At 38.3% G+C, this 17,914-nt stretch overlaps 1 protein-coding gene across 1 annotated transcript; it reads left to right on the top strand.

Moving 5' to 3' along the window:
- The first annotated feature begins 1,443 nt into the window (after positions 1–1,443).
- CAAP1 (caspase activity and apoptosis inhibitor 1) lies at positions 1,444–17,687 on the top strand. Its single transcript, XM_018086177.3, has 5 exons — positions 1,444–1,646; positions 3,142–3,226; positions 3,836–3,911; positions 12,101–12,174; positions 16,763–17,687. The coding sequence occupies exons 1-5, from the start codon at positions 1,578–1,580 to the stop codon at positions 17,104–17,106; spliced, it is 648 nt and encodes a 215-aa protein (XP_017941666.1). The 5' UTR covers positions 1,444–1,577; the 3' UTR covers positions 17,107–17,687.
- The last annotated feature ends 227 nt before the right edge of the window (positions 17,688–17,914 follow it).

Below are 17,914 nucleotides of genomic sequence, written 5' to 3'. Positions count from 1 at the left end.
TTCCTCTTGTCCTCTCACTTAGAGGCACAGCAGAAGAAACTGTTCCCCACCTGGCTACAACCTCCTTTCAGGGGGTTGTAGAGAGCGACGAGGTGTCCCTCCCCCGAGCCTCCTCGAGACTAAACAAACCCAACTCCCTCAGCCGCTCCACGTCAGAGACATGTTTTCTAGACCCTAGATCAAAGATACTTGTGTGAATGGGTGGACTGCCCACGTTTGGAAACCGTTGTAGCGTCACCCCGCTAACGCCAAGAAACCGCGCGACCGAACACACGCAAACACCCCCAGGCCGCTCCGAAAGCCGGCGGTGCAGCGGCCCCGCGAACCTCCGCCGGCGGGGGCTCCGCGCAGCCCGGACCGCGGGGGCCGCGGGCGGGACGCCGGGCCCTTGCTCCCGCCCGCCGGCAGGCGGTGCCGGCTGCCGCTTCCCGCGGCGGAAGCGCCCCCTCGCCTCGCCCGCTCCCCGCGGCGGCGCCGGCCCGGGCGCCGCCGTGAGACGCGGCGTATGCCCGGGCAGGAAATATATCAAGAGAGAAGCAAGCCGGCGCGGCTCACAACTTCCCTGCTGCCCGGTATGGGAGCCCGGCGGCGCCGATCCGGTCACAGCCCCGACAGGAAGCGGCGGCAAGCACCGAGCCCACCCACGGTGCCCTTGCGAAGGTTTTATCGCGGGCGCCTCGGACGGATCTGTGGCTCTGGGCGGTGCCGTCACCTCCTAGCCGCTGTCCCGGGCGCGTCCCGACCCGACCGGCGGAAGCCTGTGCATGTTATTCTGTTGCCGCGGACTGGCTGCGGGAAGGGTCCGTCTCAGAGAGCGGCTCGGCGCGCACAAGCCACCGGCCCGCCGGGGGGTTCCTTACGCACGGCCTCGTGCGGTGCTGGGCTCAAGAGAGAGCGGCCCGGAGAGATGCCCGCTGGCACAGGCCACCATGCCAGGCCACAGACACCATGGCAGGCACAGACACCATGGCAGGCACAGACACCATGGCAGGCACGGGCACCATGGCAGGCACAGACACCATGGCAGGCACAGACACCATGCCAATTTCCATCTTAGCAGGGTAGCTTTAAATGATGAACTCTTGTGATTTAATTGCACAGCAAATCAGAGGGATGGATTTCTTCTGCTTTAAAGTGTGCCTTCATATGTAAGCAGCAGCTAGTATTTGCAGATGATATTCCCCAGTTAATGTTTACAGGTAGTCTTTGTTTCTTGAAGATTTAAAAAATTTCCCTAACATAAGGAGGTTTCAGTAATCAAAAATGTAACTTCTGTAATGTGGTTACTTTGCAATATGAAACACTGTTTGGAACCTGAGAAGTCCACACTAAGATATACCTTGCAATTATGAAGGGAAAACTATTGCAAGCACAGGTGAAGCTGTAAGTTTCTTCTCTAATTCACTAAAAACCATGAAAACAATACTTGCCCTCCTTGATTTTAGGAAGCAAAATGCAATGTACCATCTGGAGAAAAAGTGGAAGAAACTGAACAACCCAGTGATGTAGAAGAAGGAGGATTAGATCTCACAGTGTCACTCAAACCTGTCAGTTTCTACATTGCGGACAAAAAGGAAATGCTTCAACAATGTTTCTGTGTCATAGGGGAGAAGAAACTACAGAGGATGCTGCCTGATACTTTAAAGGTACCGAAATAAACTTGACATTGATATACTTGTTATGATCTTGAATCCTTGTGTAACAAAGCATGTTCATCTCTTAAGTCTAGTGGATTTAGAATTTAAAAGCTACCTGTATATTTCTTAAGTAAAGAAGTCACTGTCAAGTCAAGTACTTTTCTTAAGTAAAGAAGTTTTTCTAGACTGGAAATGAGACTGTTTAAAGATTTGCTGTAGTTATTCTTGATTACTCCTTTTTATACTGCTCAGCTGTTGCTGAACTGTAGGCTTATTTTTATACTATCTCTCTGTACTGTTTAGTTAAGTGCAAAAGGAATTTCATAACTGCAAAGAGTAAATTCAGTAATGTTGTTCAGTAATTAATATGATGATTTGTTAATAAATTGTTGATTTCTGTTTATGTCAGCTGATTTTCTTTTTATGATATTAAAGTAGTGTCTGAGATAAGAAAATAAAACCCTGTGTTGATAAACAACTTCTGAAGCTGTAACTTCTGTGGACTAAAGCTAGAGTTTTACTGGCTTTGAACATATGCCTTTTGAGTCTTGTGAACAGCAGGACATAGAAAAAAATAAGTTAAGCTAGCAGTCTGTACAGAAGAAGGTGAAGTGCCATTTGTGTGATGTTAGTAGTTTTAAAATTTTTGTCTCTAGTTTTTAACTAATCCGAATGAGTTGTATTATTAATATAAGTGAGGCAGGATTTCTTCATTTTAAACACATATGGAATTGCATACAGTCTCATCCGTTTCTCATCTCTGGGAGAAGAAAAGAGGTCGAGCAGCCGAAAGCAAAGACATTACTGAGTTTGTAAGGAAATTGCCTGGTGGTATAGAACCCAGCCTACTGTAGGACTGTGAGTGTTACAATATGTTCAGCACTTCTTAATTTTGGTACTTGTATGTGGTGTCATAGCTCATTTGAAAGTGCAAAATTACCACATTGTGTCACCAAGAGGTATGACAGATGTATTGAGCGTGAGAGATGAATCACAGTTTACATATTTCTTTTATTTTCAATGTTGTGATATGCAACTGTGTGTTGTCAATAGCAGTATTTTCTTCAGTTTGTGAACTTGTATTCAACAGTTGGCTCTGGTCTTTGCACGCTTAATTATGTCATCCACTTCCTCCCGACTGATGGAGAATTAGGAGTAAGCAGGTCTGCAGTTGTTTGCTGTCCCATGCTTCACACATATGGTCTGGTATTTATAATGCTCAGTGTTGCAGCTGCAGTGGAAACTCCCAGCCACACATCAAGTAACTGATACTGTGTATTGCTTAATTTTTCAGAGAAAAACTACACCTATGCTATTTCTGGTAGTTGTCAAAACTGGAACATCTAGTTTTCTACAGCAGTTGCATCAATGCAGATAACATGAGAGGGGCTTGCAATCCAAGTTAACTCTTCATTCATTACAGTTGGAGTACTACTTATGTTTAGAATTACTCTTTTCTCAGAATTTTTTAGTAGTTTGTTGTCTGTCTTACCTGTTTTCTTAGAACTGTTCCATGGATGAAATCAAAAGACTTTGCATGGAGCAGTTGGAGCTGTTATCTGAAAAAAACCTGTTGAAGATACTTGAAGGTATGAATTAAACTTCTAGACTCCACTGTACACCAGAGAATAGTCTGCCTCAACAGGATTTATACTCTTTCTAGCTGCTTTATATACTTATACATCTTTACACACACTGTTAAGTACATATTAGTGTGTACATAATCCCTCTGTTCCATCAGGACACACAGTTCATGTACTTGGATTAAGGATATGACACTCCAGCTTTTTGTTATTTTATTGAATTTCCACTTGACATTTAAAGGCTATAGAATTTATTTGTAAACATATTGTTGTCTTCTCAGTGAAGTGGAACTCTTCAAGTCTTGAGTTTTGTGGAGTATCATGCTGTTAATTCTGTCTCCTGTGCTTAGCACCTCTAGTATTGTGCTAGGAACACCTAATAAGTTTTTTTGTAATACAGTATAAATGAAAAATGTCAACCATGTGGCTAGCAGAAAGCTCACAAATAAGGCTTTTGGTTTTGATGAAGTCTAATTTTAGAACTTATGCTTTAACTGGGAAAAAAATCCTCTTCTGCTAATTGTAATAGAGTTAATAATTAAGAGTAAGCCTAATTATGTAGTATTAATTATATCACCTTCCTAAATTTTCGTGTTTGAAACTGTGTATATCTAGGCAGGATGGGAGCTGATTCTGATACTGACGAGGAGACAAATGGAGGAGACAAGACTGGAGATGATTCAGTCAGTCAGTGAGTAAAAGAAAAAACACTTAAACTTACTTTAAGAAGACTGAACAATACAGAGATTTTTCATAAGAAATGATCAAATATATCATTGAAAAACCCTAGTGCTATATCCTTAATGAAGTAATTACTCCAGTTGAATGACAGTTATCTGTGACCACTGGCAAGCACTAAACTTACAAAAAGGAATTTGTCACTTTATAACATTAAATGTGTCTTGAGCACATAACTGGGTTCATAGTGGCATACTACCCATCAGCTGAATTGTGGTACTTAAACGTTCACACTTGAAGCCTGCAACAGAGGGCTCTTGATTTAGGTTAACTCTCTTTGTGTGAGCTAAAGCAGGTTAAGTAACCCCTTCCCACTTAGGTCAGTGAATTTTGTGTGTTTTTGTTTCAGCTGAGATTTATCCCTTCTGTTTTCTTTCTGGTCCTTCATCCTGCCCCAGCTGAAGCAGCACTGACACTCAGTGTCCTCTGTTAGGGATGATGTAGAATGTAGCATTTCAAGAACAGAGGCTTCTCAACAGCAGAGGCTTCCGGTTTCTTATTCTTGACATCTGTCAGTTTTGTAGAGGCCAACACTTTTTAAAGTTTTCTTAAAATGCTTGTCTGTTTTTTAAAGACCATTTCTTTGTCAGAAAGAGTTCACCTGTTTGATAGTTTCTGTGGAAGTAGTGAAGGGGAAAAGAAAGTTACTAGTTATCACTCACAACACATCAAATCTTAGGAGGCTAATTTGCTTCTAGAAGATGAATAAGCTTTTGTGTTTTCAGCACTGACCTGGTTTCAGCTGGTCCACAGATTCAATGCACACTTAATGAATCTTTGAGTACAAGACAGTACACCAATATTGGGCAGATTCAAGTACCTCTTAGCTGCTGGTTTTGTTGGTTTATCTAAACCTACTGAATGGGAACAGTAGTAGTAACAGTAATCCAAATTACTATTGGTAGTAATCCAAATTTCACACTCTGGTCAGTATTTTTATTTAACGGAGACCTAACTTCTGATTCTGTCTGATTCAGAACAGGCTATGCAGTTACTGAATGAAGTAATTTTCTTTGATCGCATCTCATCATATAAACACAAGAAAACAGAGTGATACTAAATTATGTTTCATTTTTTTTCTCATGATACAGTTTTCAAACCCTCTGACACTATTTCTTTTAAGGTTCCATTTGGAGCCCATTTGTCACTGTATCCCTCTTTGCTATTTGTTGTTTACATGATCTGTGAATAGGGTCTGTATTAGGACACATGAAAGTTAGTTTTCTTAATTTGGACATTTCTCTCTGCTGACTGTTTAAAAACGCAAATAGAGAAAATCAAAAATTACAAAATATGCTAAATATATGGTCTCTTTATGTAAAGGAGTCTCTGCTAAGTGATTGATGTTTTGCCAGCAAAGTTCTAAATAGAATGAGAAGACAAACTTTTTGGCTAAATAAACCATGAAAAATGCCTCAGGGTTTTGATTCCTGGAGAAATTATATGTTGGATTTGTTGGGCGTTTTTTAAGGCCTAATTCACAAGCTCTTTACTATTGCAAAATATATTAAATGTTCTTTATCTTCGAGAGTTATGGCAGGATTAGTGCTGCTGGGTTTCAGTGAGGTGGGTCTGTGTCTAAAAGATGTTTGCTAATGTTGAGACTTGTATTTATGACCCTTAGTTACAGTAGATTGGGTAAATTCTTGCTTATGTGAAAATTATTTGAGATGGTAAAAATCTAAAAAGAGGGAATTAATGGATAAAACAATAAAATAAGAAAAGCAAGAAGGATTTACCATTTTTAACTAGTGGATATCTGAAGACACTTAACCTATTCGCCTGTGTCAAGTAGGAAGGTTTCAGTAACTGACAGCAAAATCAAGAAAAAATTGTGTTTTAAAAAAGTAAAAGAATGAGAGATGTTGATCATAGTTATGAAGCAGATTGCTTCCTTTTGGAAACAATGCTTGAGGTGCCCCCTGCTCTTGTATCTCTGTCTCTATCCTGAGAGTTTAAGATTTCAGACCTCTTCAAACTGGGCAGGCAAGGTATGTTGGTTTAGGAATTGTGGCTTTTCTTCTGCCTTTAAAAAATAGTGTGCTATACACATGGGTGCTGTCTGAGGACCGTGGCTCATAGGTTCAGCTGTGTGCCAGCATTAAAAAAAAAAACAAAATGGGAAAGCTGTTTGGATGGTAGAAAAATAAAGGGATAGGAGGAAACAAAGAAAGTTAAGGTTTTATGTTAAAGTCCAGCACTCAGTAAGTAGACTAGTATTATCCTTTTACAACTGTAAATGGTAACAAGCCCTTTTTACTAATTAGGGCTAATCTTTGGGTGTTAGGGTAGCTTCTTTGCAACCTGTGTGTAAATAATTATAAATGCAAGTTTGCAAAACTTCAGAAACTGTGTTTCAGCAACAAGTCAGCCGGCAGAGAAGCTAAACATGCAATCATGAAAAAATAGTGAATGCTGCATTGCTAACAATTTCAGTTGTTAGTATATTTATAATTATAATCTGAGTTTAAGTGGGTGAATTTATCTTCTCTTAGAAGAGAAAAGACTTTTCATAACAAAAAAGGCAGTTTCTCTGTTTGTATTCTTATTGTTGGTTCTCCCTAGATTGTCTTCATTACTTGTGGTTTTCATGTGATTGACTTCTTTTTCCTGCGTTCTATTAATGTTGCAAAAGTAAAGCATTAGGGCTTTTTTGTTTTAAGTCTGACTTGTATTAGTTGTTTTCATGGAAGCGTAAATGTGGAAAGGGAAAAAGTGAATACCAAGTCTTACTCTAATCCAAAATGTATTAGCTGATGGAAACATCAATTTGTTTTTTTCATTTTTGTCCTTAAAAAAACCCCAAACAGACAAACCTCAGAAATGTGCATATATCAACAGAAATCCAGAAAGTTTTAATCAATACATCTCAAGAAATTACAAGTGTATGAAAATTTACAGGCTTCCTTAGAAGGGTACAGTTTGAACTGTGTCTTTTTTTTCCCCTAAAATAGGCAAATGACTCTCTGTCTCTAAAGACCTGCTTCTTGTCTCCAACAGCTAAAAGCAGCAGGGATTTAGAGAAGTTTCTCCAGGTACAGGGAAAATTGCAGAATTCAGATCTTTATCTGATGCTTTTGGGTGGTATCACATCTAAGTGTAAATTGGATCTTCCTTTTTTTGTTGTTTTTGTACATGTCCTCATTCTGCCACCAAAAGAGGAAGTCCTGGGGCTTTTTTTTCAGCTCTATAAAAGCTTCACATGCTTCCATTAACATGTAAAACATTTGCTCTTTTGTCACTAGCTTCTTCTATGTCAAGCACTAGAAATCCTGCAATAACTGTGCAGAAGAACTGAAGAGGCAGGGCCTATTTTTGACAGTAACTGGAAATTGCTGTTGCAATAAATTACTTCATTACTTGTGAGCTCTGTATAGATTTTTGTCTATGCAGTTCTCAGATTTTTGTTACTGTTTCTGTGTTACTTTCTGCAATGGAGTACCATTAAACCAGGAGAATTACCGTATACCAAGCTTCCAGTTAAATTTCAGATACTTAATTGAAAGGAGCCAAATAATGCCTTGGGAAACCAAATAGTCATTCTTCCCACCTCATTCAAGAGGTATGTTCTTGAGCTATTTCTTTCCTGTAACCCTAAATGCAGCTATTTAAATATCCTCCAGCAGAAGGAATGAAAGTAAGTTATATGCTGTAATAGTAAAACATAATTGAAAGAACAAGCATGCTAATATTATTATAGTGATCGTATGTTCACATGTGTGTAAACAAATGACCTTTTGCTTTCAAAATTTTAATGGGCTTATTTTTTTCACTGAATGAAAATTTGAAGTTTAATATTTGCTCTTTAAAGAATTTATAGGCTTTTTACTGCTTTGCAGTCATAAGTGCAGTTTCTGCTTGTTTTCTTTTAGAAAGGTTGGCAGTTTAAAGTTTTGCCTTGTTTTAGCATGTGCTCCTGGGTACTGGGCTGTTCACAAGCATGGAACTGCAATGTGGTATTTACCCCAGGGGGACAATTTGGTTATATTCACCATTTGGAATCACTGAAACAACAGGCTACATGAGCCAGTGAACAGATACATTAGCATTTGGCTAATTTGGTTCAGTGTTTTCTGTTCTTGTGATGTCCTCAAACAACACCTATAGAAGGACTGAGGGAACTTTTATAGTTCATTAAACTATTTGATTAGCATCTGTCATTTGAGATACCTTTCTTAAGGAACACTACTTTATGAGAACTTTTTTCTCCTTACTTTTTTTAATTGCTTCCTGATAATTATTTTAGTTCTCATTTGTCATTGAAAACTATCCTTGGAATGAAAATTGGCAAGAATCTTACAAGGACTTGGGATTGTAGAAATGTTTTTTAGACTTGGAACTAAGTGCAAAGGCAAATTTTAATTCACGACAGTACATCATCTTTATGTCAAGAATAGCAGAGATACTGAACTCAAGCCTCACACAGGAGATTTAGGTGAATGTTTCTTAGTGATTATTGAAAGCCCCGTAAAGAAAGTATCAGCATGACTGTCTCTCATGTTTTCAGACTTTCTTCTAGTCCACTTTATTAAGATATTTTTTTCCCTCACAAGACTTTCCCTCCTGGTCTCCAACCAGGAGAAACTTGGTATCCCAGACACCAGTACTGCAGTGCTACTGTCTTAATCCTTAGCCATCCACGCCTATGACCGGTAGCCCTTTTCCTAACCTGTGCTACTGTCTTACCTCACTTTGCATAATCTACTGGAGTTGTGATACGAATTCACCCTCAAACCCAAATGTCTTTGACAACTATGCAAATTCCTGTAACAAATGGTATACAGAATCTACATGTGTGAACCCAGGTAAGCATTGCACTGGTGTGGAGCATGCCAATATGAAATGTATGCTCTACATAAAACAAGGTAAATTTAATTTACAACATTTGTCGTCAACAAACTGTAACTGTAGTTAGCTTCTTTCTGCTGAAAAGATCATACTGCGAAATTGTTGTTCTGTTAAAAAAATAAATTAAAAATGCTGAGTTTATTGCTTGGAAGAGGGACTTTGAACTTAACTATCATCCCTGAGGGAGAAGTATCTTTAAAGGCTGATAAAAAGAGGGAACTCTGAATTACTGTTGTCACTAGCATAGCATGAAAGAAGAGGGTATTAAATTTGTGTACTGTCCCTTAATTTTAGATTAGCATATCTTCTACTCCCATTGTTTGAAGACAAGATATTGTACTACCTCTTTTTAAATCTAAACCACAGTATAGATAATTAGGGGAAAAATATTTTTTCACTAGCAAACAAATTAAACAAGGTTAACAAATTGAAAGCAAAACTGAACTGGACTGAAATGCATCTGGTGGGCCAGTAGATGGTGCAAAATGCTTGCCTGTGAAAGGAAGTCATGGAGGTTCACCAGCAGTACAGTCCAATCCTGTCAATTCTGAGAGAGTAAAATGTGCTGTTAAAGTACTTGTGGGTTCTAAAAATTCTTTTACTCATAAGGAGGTAGTCTTTTATGGAATGTGGTTTTGGTATAATCATTGATAGAATGAAGGAAACAGGAGGAAACTTTACAAGTTTCAGTGTGTGAATTTTTTCAGTTGATAATTTCTTTTTACATGGCTGTTAAAATGGGTGTAGATAATTTCACAGCTGTTGTTTGAACTGTAGAGGTTCAATCACCTCTTTCTGTCAAAGAGGTGATTATAATTCCTCATCAGATCTCAAGGTGGTACCAGAGATGTAAAATTTGTTGCCTGATGCTACTGGTGCAAGCTTGGGCTTTTTCTGGTGACATATTGCTCTCCAGTGCAGAGCTGACTACTCAGTTCAAAATGATGAACCATGTGCATGAAGGAGGATGGGGTAGGAGCAGGGGCAGCCCAAGCAGCTTCTGCTAAAGGGTATATCACAACCTTATTTTGGTCAAGAGATAGGTGACTAAGTATAACAAACTGCTAGGAATTGTTTACCAAAAAAAAAAAAAATAATAAAAGGAAAAAAAGAAAAAATCAAATTGTTCCTTCCAGGTAGCTGGACTAGATCCGATACAGCTCACAGCTCTCCCCAGCTGCTGGCACACAAGCCCACAAGGTTTGTATCCCCACTCCAGCTGCTGATCAGACCTCCTTGTGCATGTAGGCCTGTCCAATGGCAGGTGCAGGCCTGTGATTGTCCCCAGTAGCTGACAGACTATTGATCTCTGGAGTGTTTAGTGCTCCATTAAGGTCCCTGAATTTGCCTGCTTGCAGGGCCTGGTGTATTTTAGGAATTCACCTTCTGATTTTCCAGTCTATTTGATACCTTACTCCCAGACCTCTCGTCCTACTTGTTGGCTAGACTAGCCTGAGGTTTGAGGGTGAATTACAAGCATCTGCATACTGATGCATGACATTGAAAATCTTGGAAGAAGTGTACATTTTTCATTCTTTGTAGTTTCCAGTTGAGTTGACCAAGTAGGAAAACAAGCTGAAAGGATACCACTGAGTTCTGAGAAAAATTTGTCACAGTAAATAGTCTATTCTCAGTTTATTGTAATGGCATTGGGCAGTACATTTGTCTGTCTTCTATTGAGGTGCATAACATTAAAAAATCTATTTTTTGGGGTGCTGTGTGCATTATGAAAATAGCTCACATTTTCCATAATCAATTATTGTATACTATTTTACACATTTATTTTCCAATGGCTAAAAAAGGTGGGAGAAAAAAAAGAATTTGTTGATTTGTAGCCTTTGCTACTTCAGAAAAAGAAATAGAAGTGAAAATAGCTGCCTCTCAGACCAGGATGTCCAGGAGTATTACGGTGTTCTCCTCCCTGACATAAATGTTGAACACCTAGGGAAAAAAAGACAACTTGGAGAGCATGGGGAAAGTAGATCAGTATTCGATTTTAGGAAGACCCTTAAGGCCACTACTGAAAAACAAGTTATTAGTTGTGGGGTGAAGTCACAGCCCCACAACTGAAGCTTGAGGAGTTTGGAGTGTTGCGGGGTGTTAGGCCATTTTCCGTGGGAGCAGTGGAGCCGGTTAGATAATTCCCATGGACACAGCCTTGAGCTGTGTGGCTGAAGTGCAGGTGCGCATTCCTCAGTGTTTTTGTGGAAATGTGTTTGTGTTGTGTGTGTGGGAAAGTAGAAGTGGGAGAACCTAATAAAAGGCTGCCTGCTGCTCTGAGCAGGCAGACATCTCTGTCTCACCATCCTCGTGTGTGTCGTCTGTCCTTTTTGCCCCTTCAAGCCGAGACCCTTTGACAGATACCCAGTGACAATTAGTCATCGTATTTACATCTGTGGTGCCGGAGTACTGCTTCCTTTTTATAGTGTTATTAAGCTCCCACAGGCAAGATAGTTGCACTGATTCCATATTACTGTATATGAAATCAGTGCCACACCAGCAGTACCAGTTTAGGAAATGGGCAATTCTGCTTTTAAAATGCTCACTAAAAATGGCATAAACGTAAATCCATCCTGTGCTGCTGGGTCCTTCCACCTGTGCCCTTCCTGCATGTTTCGCTGTATTTTCGCAGTTTTTATAACTAATAGGTGTTAAGTGTGTGAAGTACATGAACATTTCACGGAAGTGTCTCCTCCTTATCCCTTGTACAATGCAATTGAAACGCTACAAGTCAAGGGTAGAAATCTTTAAATAGACGGACTAGAGAAATGCAGGTACTGGATACAATGTAACAGCTCAGTTGCAGTTTAATATTTAAAAGTATCCTTTTGTGAAACCATGAGATTGTTGTTTTGGAGAGCTAGGTAGTGGTGGGCTAATTATAACTTCATGAAAGTAACTTTTTACTTTCGAAGTAAAACAGTAAATAGTATTTGAATGCAGCAGAAACTGTTGTTTTTTCAAATCGTTTAACTCTGTGACAGTTTATGTCGAGTTTTAGGGAAAAGCTCCTAATGTGAGAAGCTGTGGTTCCTCAGCTGTAACCACTGAGGATAGTTACGCTGAAAGGCTAGGATGTAGTGGAAATAATTGCTTTATCCTTGTGTATAACTAGGCAAAGCAAAAAAAAGGTGTGTTTTCAATTGCTCAGATTAACACTCTGTATGTTCCTTCTTCCTTGATTCCCTGCAGTGGGCTTATTGGCCTACCACCTCATAATTTCTTTAGTTTCTTTAAAAAGTTACACTAAATTGTAAGTTATGATGGTTACAGTGTGTTCTTAATTTTTTCCAGACAGGACAACAGTATAGACTCAACTTCTTCTCTGAGAGAAGACAGCAAGCTGGAAGGTCAGGAATCAAAACAAGGTATGCAGTAGAGAAAGCTGAAATTTCATTTTCTCAGTGTTGCTCAGTGACTGATTCCAGGTTATGCACAGCTCTCTTGTGAATAGTAGCTGCAATCACAGAGAAGTATTCTCTTAGAAATAAGCTGATGTAGGGTTACAACATTGGCCCTGAGCCCAATTACAGAAAAGTTGATGGGAGCATTGAAGAAGACATTGTAGGAACTTTGGCTTCTTAAGTCTGTAGGAGTGGAGAGTTTTTTATGGGTGGAAACAAATTGCAACTTTTCAAAATTTGCTAGTTTAGCTTCTGGATATGAGTAAAGTTCTTACAATGGTCATTTGGCTCTTCATATCTCGTTTTTCAGCTGAAGAGGAACTTCAATCATTAAAGTTTATTGATGTGTAGGTGATTGCTAATACTGCTATTACTATTTGCTGAATTCGAGTGTCAATTTTAGTTTACGTTGAAATGATCGTATGAGTCTACAGTACTTTGTTTTTACATTCATAGAAATCCATTATAATAATTGTTTGCCAAAGGACTGCTTGTAATTTAGTCACTTTTTTCAGTCTTGATATATGATACCTTTCCTTTTTTGATTGTGTAGAGCCAAGGTCCAACAAAATGGTGCTTGACACCCACCACTCCTGTTAACTGGCATATTTTACTTGAAATCAGTGCCAGTAGAAGTACACACTCAAGTCTTTGAACCACTGAGGATGAATGTTTTTTCTTCTCTACTTTCTCTTTTTAAATGCAAAATTATAGTGGGTGAGACATTCAGTGATTGGCAGAATAGAAGATGCAAAGGCAAGTAAGTTAGTGGTGCACATTTGAGTACTTCCTACACAAGGAAATAGTATTTTTAACCTGCAGCAGTATTTATTTTATTTCAGTCATTAAATCAGCACTGAATAATAACTGCTTGTATTAGTTTGTGCATGAAGCACTAGAACTGTAGGTGTTTCTGTTTCAGTATGTTTATTTTCATTTGGACTAGCTGTATGCAATACATCAGAAATAGCTTTTCCAATCAGAGAATGTTGCAAATTCTTCTAAGCTTGATTTCTCTTCTGCACAAATGTAACATTATTTGTGTCTTGCAACTTCCTTTTCACAATTTAGAATGCTTTTCTAAGAGATGTCTTTTGTATTTACTTTGTGAAATGTGTTCTTTTCTGAAGCAATTAGTGACAGGAGTTAAATGGAGAAGGAAAGAGTCATAATAAAAGCATCAAAACTTTTAGGAGTGAGTTGCTATGACTTTGTGAGGAATCCTTTAAATGTTGCTTGCTGTACTAAATGGAGGGATGTTAGAACTGACAGATTTCCTGCAGATTTCTTCCACTTTTGTGTTATCAAAGGGAATTGATGATGGTTGCGGGTGATTGCATAGGTGTTTTTTATGAGTTAATCAACCAAAGTGTCATGATGGCTTTGGACAATAACAGTGGCTCCACTCAAGTTGTTAGCTTTAAAGAGCTACTAAGAATATCAATGTAAGTTAAAAAGTATAACTCCAATCGTTCTGCTGTGCTGCAGCCTGAGATGCTATGGGAAGAAAAGGATAGAATGAGAGGATAAGCAGAAGCAGATAAAATAAAATTTAAAAATGAAATTAAGTGTGTTAAAGTGAATTTTGTAATGTAGATGAAGGAAAAAGTAGAAATTATCAAAATGAAAAAGATAATAAGAAATGCCAGCCACTATCTTTACTACTGAGTAAAAATACAGCTGCAAAAGAGGAAAATAAAGCCTCTTAGCTCCTTAAACATCTGTAGGCTAATAAGCTTGTAGGAACACTGTATTTATACAGTAGTGGAGGTTCCAAATTCTGAATAGAACACATAACTGTTCTGCCCACCTTCCTCATCCTTATGAAGTTTGGGACAATCATGAAGGACTTAATGTTTTGTTTCTTCTTAATGTGGCCATTTAATTCCAAAAAGAATCCTATGGTGGGCTGAGCCCAGCCAGCAGTAGGCACATACCAATCTCTCAATTACTTGTTCCTCAGTAGGGTATAGAAGATGATCAGAAAAGTAAAATGAGAAAAACTTAAGAAGCAAGTTTAACAAGTGAAACAAGAGCTGTGCACTGAAACAAAGCAAAATTAGATATTTTTTCACAACCTCCCACTGACAGATTTTTAGCCACTTCCTAGAAAGCAGAGCCTCAGCATAACAGTTACTTGAGAAGACAAATGCCATAACACTGAACATCTCTCCTTCCTCCTTCTTTCCTCCTTCTTTTGTCAAGAGCACAATGTCATATGGAAGAGGATATCCCTTTGGTCAATTTGTCTCAGCTGTCCTGTCTGTGTATCCCTCCCAGCTTCTTGCACAACCCCACTCTACTCTCTGTGGGGTCATAGTCAGAAACAGGGAAAGACCTGAGGCTGTGCAAGCCCTGTTCAGCACTAGCCAAACTGGTGTGTTGTCAACACTGTTTCAGAAAAAAAGTCCAAAAACAGCAACATGGAGTCTGCTGTGAAGAAAATTAACTCCATCCCAGCCAGATTCAGTACAAAGTCAGTTTAACTTTGGCAGTGAATTAGGATGAGTATCCTCAGAAGTTAACTTTTAGGCTTTTGATCTATGATCCATTGATGCACCTAGCTTTCTGATCCCTGGTTGATGAACATGTTAGGTAAATGCTGACTGATAAAGTGCAGCAAGGCAGCAGAATTTCTGTTTCTTTATCCTGTTGATTCCCATTGCTTCTGATCTTTCACATACTTTGTGTCTTGCAAAGTCAAGTTGAAAAAATAATATTCAAAGGTAACTCAAGTAGTATGTGAAATGCTGCATCTGAAACTGAAATATTAATCTTGAAGTTACTGTCACAGTAGGGACAGGTCAAGACTACTTAGGATCAAAAGAAGACCCTGATGTGTTCATCTTATGAGTACTTTTTATATACACTGCTGTGAGGAGGATTTTTTTTGTACCTTTGTTTATATTTTAGGGTTTTAGATTTTGTTGCTTCAAAATTGTGATTTGTCTTCCAAAAAACAAAGACCAAAAGTTATCTGTAAACTTCTTTTTATGTCTTATCACACATTTGCATGAGCTGAATTTGCTTTCCTCTAAGCTTTGATTGGAATGTAGGACATGCCTCATACATTAGCTGTGTATTTTCCCAAATATACTGTATTTACCAGTATTATGGCCAGTTTTTGTAATCCAATAAACCCATGTTACGAGGTACTAGATTAATGACTATTTAAGATCCTAAATCAGGAGTACATTCTCAGGGTAAATGTGCAGTATTCTTAAATCTGAACTTAAATGCTGTAACAAATCATAGCCTGACATGGAGTGATCAGGATGGGATATCTGAATATCTTCTTTGAAGTATCTATAGTAAAAAAAAATCTTTAATCCTGAATTAGTAAAACCCTTGGACTAATGTTTTAAAATGTATAATTTATAAAACCATTTTGAGATATTTTGGTCCTCCCTTCCTTTGTTTTTTAAGCAGAGGAATTGCATTTATAGCTTTTCAAGTAGCCAGTATTGATTTTTTTTTTCCCTCACACCCACATGATGGCAGGAATGTTGTAAACCCCGAGAAAAATAGATCTTTCCTAAGGTTTTTGGGCACTTTTCATGGATTAAAACCAAATGCATGTGGGTACCTAAAGGCATATTAAAATGTTTAAAGAAAGGGTAATATTTTTCTAAAGCCTTATTTGTTTCCCCTGTGCAAGTGATAAAAATGGTTTTACCAAAAGAAGTCTTTATATATATTAAGACTTCCTATATTATGAAGATTTATTTACTATAAAGTCTTTAGAATAAGTAACTTTACCATCATCTGAATATACATTATTTATTTTAAGAAGGAACCAATCCTACTGTAAGTTTCCACAGATCCGAAGGTTGGTAAAGGAGTAATAACTTCTGAGGCCGAAGTGTCTTTGTATCTGGATTGTGAGAACATCTACTGAGGTTCTTTTAGACTTTTGCTTTTGTTTTATTGCACTGCCTCTTCTAAGCACATTTTTAAAAACATACTTCAACTTTCAGCCACCATTAAAAGCCAAAGCCACAAATTCCTCCATGTTTTTATCAAGTTAAATACATCTGGAATACTTTTGATAGATTCTGAATAGTTGCACTATAAGTGGATTTTCTATTAATTTTTAGTGCTGTGCCTGACTACAGTGTCCCACTCCCCTTGAAATACATAAAATAGTTGAGAATAAGTTTTGCAATTGCATTTTGAAAATTAAGTTTACTTAAGAAATAATAAACAATAATCAATTTTGCACTGCAGAAGCTTTCTTGTGATATCTTAAGACGTTTTAGTTAGGAAAATAGGTCATGTAACTTCATAGGATAGAATAAATTTTTCTGGTACTGCTGCTTTGCTATACAGCATGTTCTTTTAAATTGGCATAAAATGCATTAGCAATTGTATACATTAGATCAGCCTTGAAAGTTGAAGGAGAAAAAGAATAGGAATTGGTTGTTTTATAATCATAGATCTTTTTACCCCTCTCTTAATCTGCAGAGTAGTACTTTAAGCAGAAATGGTTTTGTAAGTTGAAATAAAAACAGTTCTATTAGGCAACTGTGTGATTACTGTGTTTGTGTTACAGGCAAGGGAGAAGATAGTGATGTCCTCAGCATAAATGCAGATGCATATGATAGTGACATAGAAGGCCCCTGCAATGAAGAAGATGGCCCAGATGTGCAAGAAAACACTGTGAGGAGTGGAGCTGGTCAGATAGATGACCTTCAGAAGGACATTGAGAAAAGTGTGAATGAGATACTGGGGTTGGCAGAGTCCAGCCCAAAGGAGCCCAAAGCGTCGACCTTAGCTGTTCCTCCATCAGAAGATGTTCAGCCATCAGCACAACAGCTGGAGCTTCTGGAGCTTGAGATGAGGGCCAGAGCTATTAAGGCCCTGATGAAAGCTGGTGATGTAAAAAAACAGCCCTGAGGTTGCTTAGGTTTAATTTTCAGTATTTGTTTTGAAGAAGGTGACATCTGTTCTCTTCAGTGCTATTGTGTATTTGGGTTGAGTATGACATTCCTCATTCAGACTGTATTGTGTATCCTGACCTGTGATCCATTGGTTTTGTTGCCTTTAGTGTGCTGCTTCTGTGCCATGCATAAGCAGAGGTTGGTGCTTCCCTGAGATGAGGTGTCCTTTTACTGGGTCATTTCCTCAAGGAGTCACACAACGTATGCCAGGAACCTGGTGCCTTCCAGAAAGGTTGTTGTATCAACTTGGAGTCATAGAATGGACTGCTTGTTTCTCCTTGGGACCCATCTCGTCATCATGTTGGTATTCTAGTCGAGTGATAATTCATTTAAAAGAATGCGTAATTTCCTGAAATTTGAATTCCTAAAGGGAAGGATTTTTACCTTTCAAATAAATAGTTGAACATGTTATTTTCAGAGTTATGAAAGTGCCTGAAAGAGACAGAGCCTGTCATGCAATTTTTCACTCTTGTCCACTGTTTGTCTTCTGTGTTATAGCTGAAATAAAGAAAACAGGTTTTTTTTCCTGACTATAAAGCTTTTTTTTGGAATATTTGGCATAATATTTAGCAATGAAACAATTGAGAAGACCTTGAGCTTTTAACATTCAACTGATGTAGTCATTTCATGTACCCTTTAAGTAGGAAAATCCATCTAATTTTGGTATAAATGGCTTTTTAGAAAAGACATTTAATTTATTTATGAGGTTTTAAAATAAAAAATTCTATTTTTATCCACTTCAAGGGTATTTCTTTACAAGTAAA

Source organism: Manacus vitellinus, unplaced genomic scaffold (genome assembly GCF_001715985.3).
Source record: "Manacus vitellinus isolate BGI_N305 unplaced genomic scaffold, ASM171598v3 scaffold_9_pilon, whole genome shotgun sequence".
Lineage (NCBI taxonomy): Eukaryota > Metazoa > Chordata > Aves > Passeriformes > Pipridae > Manacus > Manacus vitellinus.
Note: the sequence above shows the minus strand (reverse complement) of the source record. Positions and strands in the feature narration are given on the sequence as shown.

Bases quoted from the DNA above. Each gene is read 5' to 3' on its own strand.
- CAAP1 (XM_018086177.3), top strand. From the start codon at position 1,578: ATGCTTCAACAATGTTTCTGTGTCATAGGGGAGAAGAAACTACAGAGG. The intron at 1,647-3,141 runs GTACCGAAATAA...CTGTTTTCTTAG, and splicing joins TGCTGCCTGATACTTTAAAG to AACTGTTCCATGGATGAAAT. The intron at 3,227-3,835 runs GTATGAATTAAA...GTGTATATCTAG, and splicing joins CCTGTTGAAGATACTTGAAG to GCAGGATGGGAGCTGATTCT.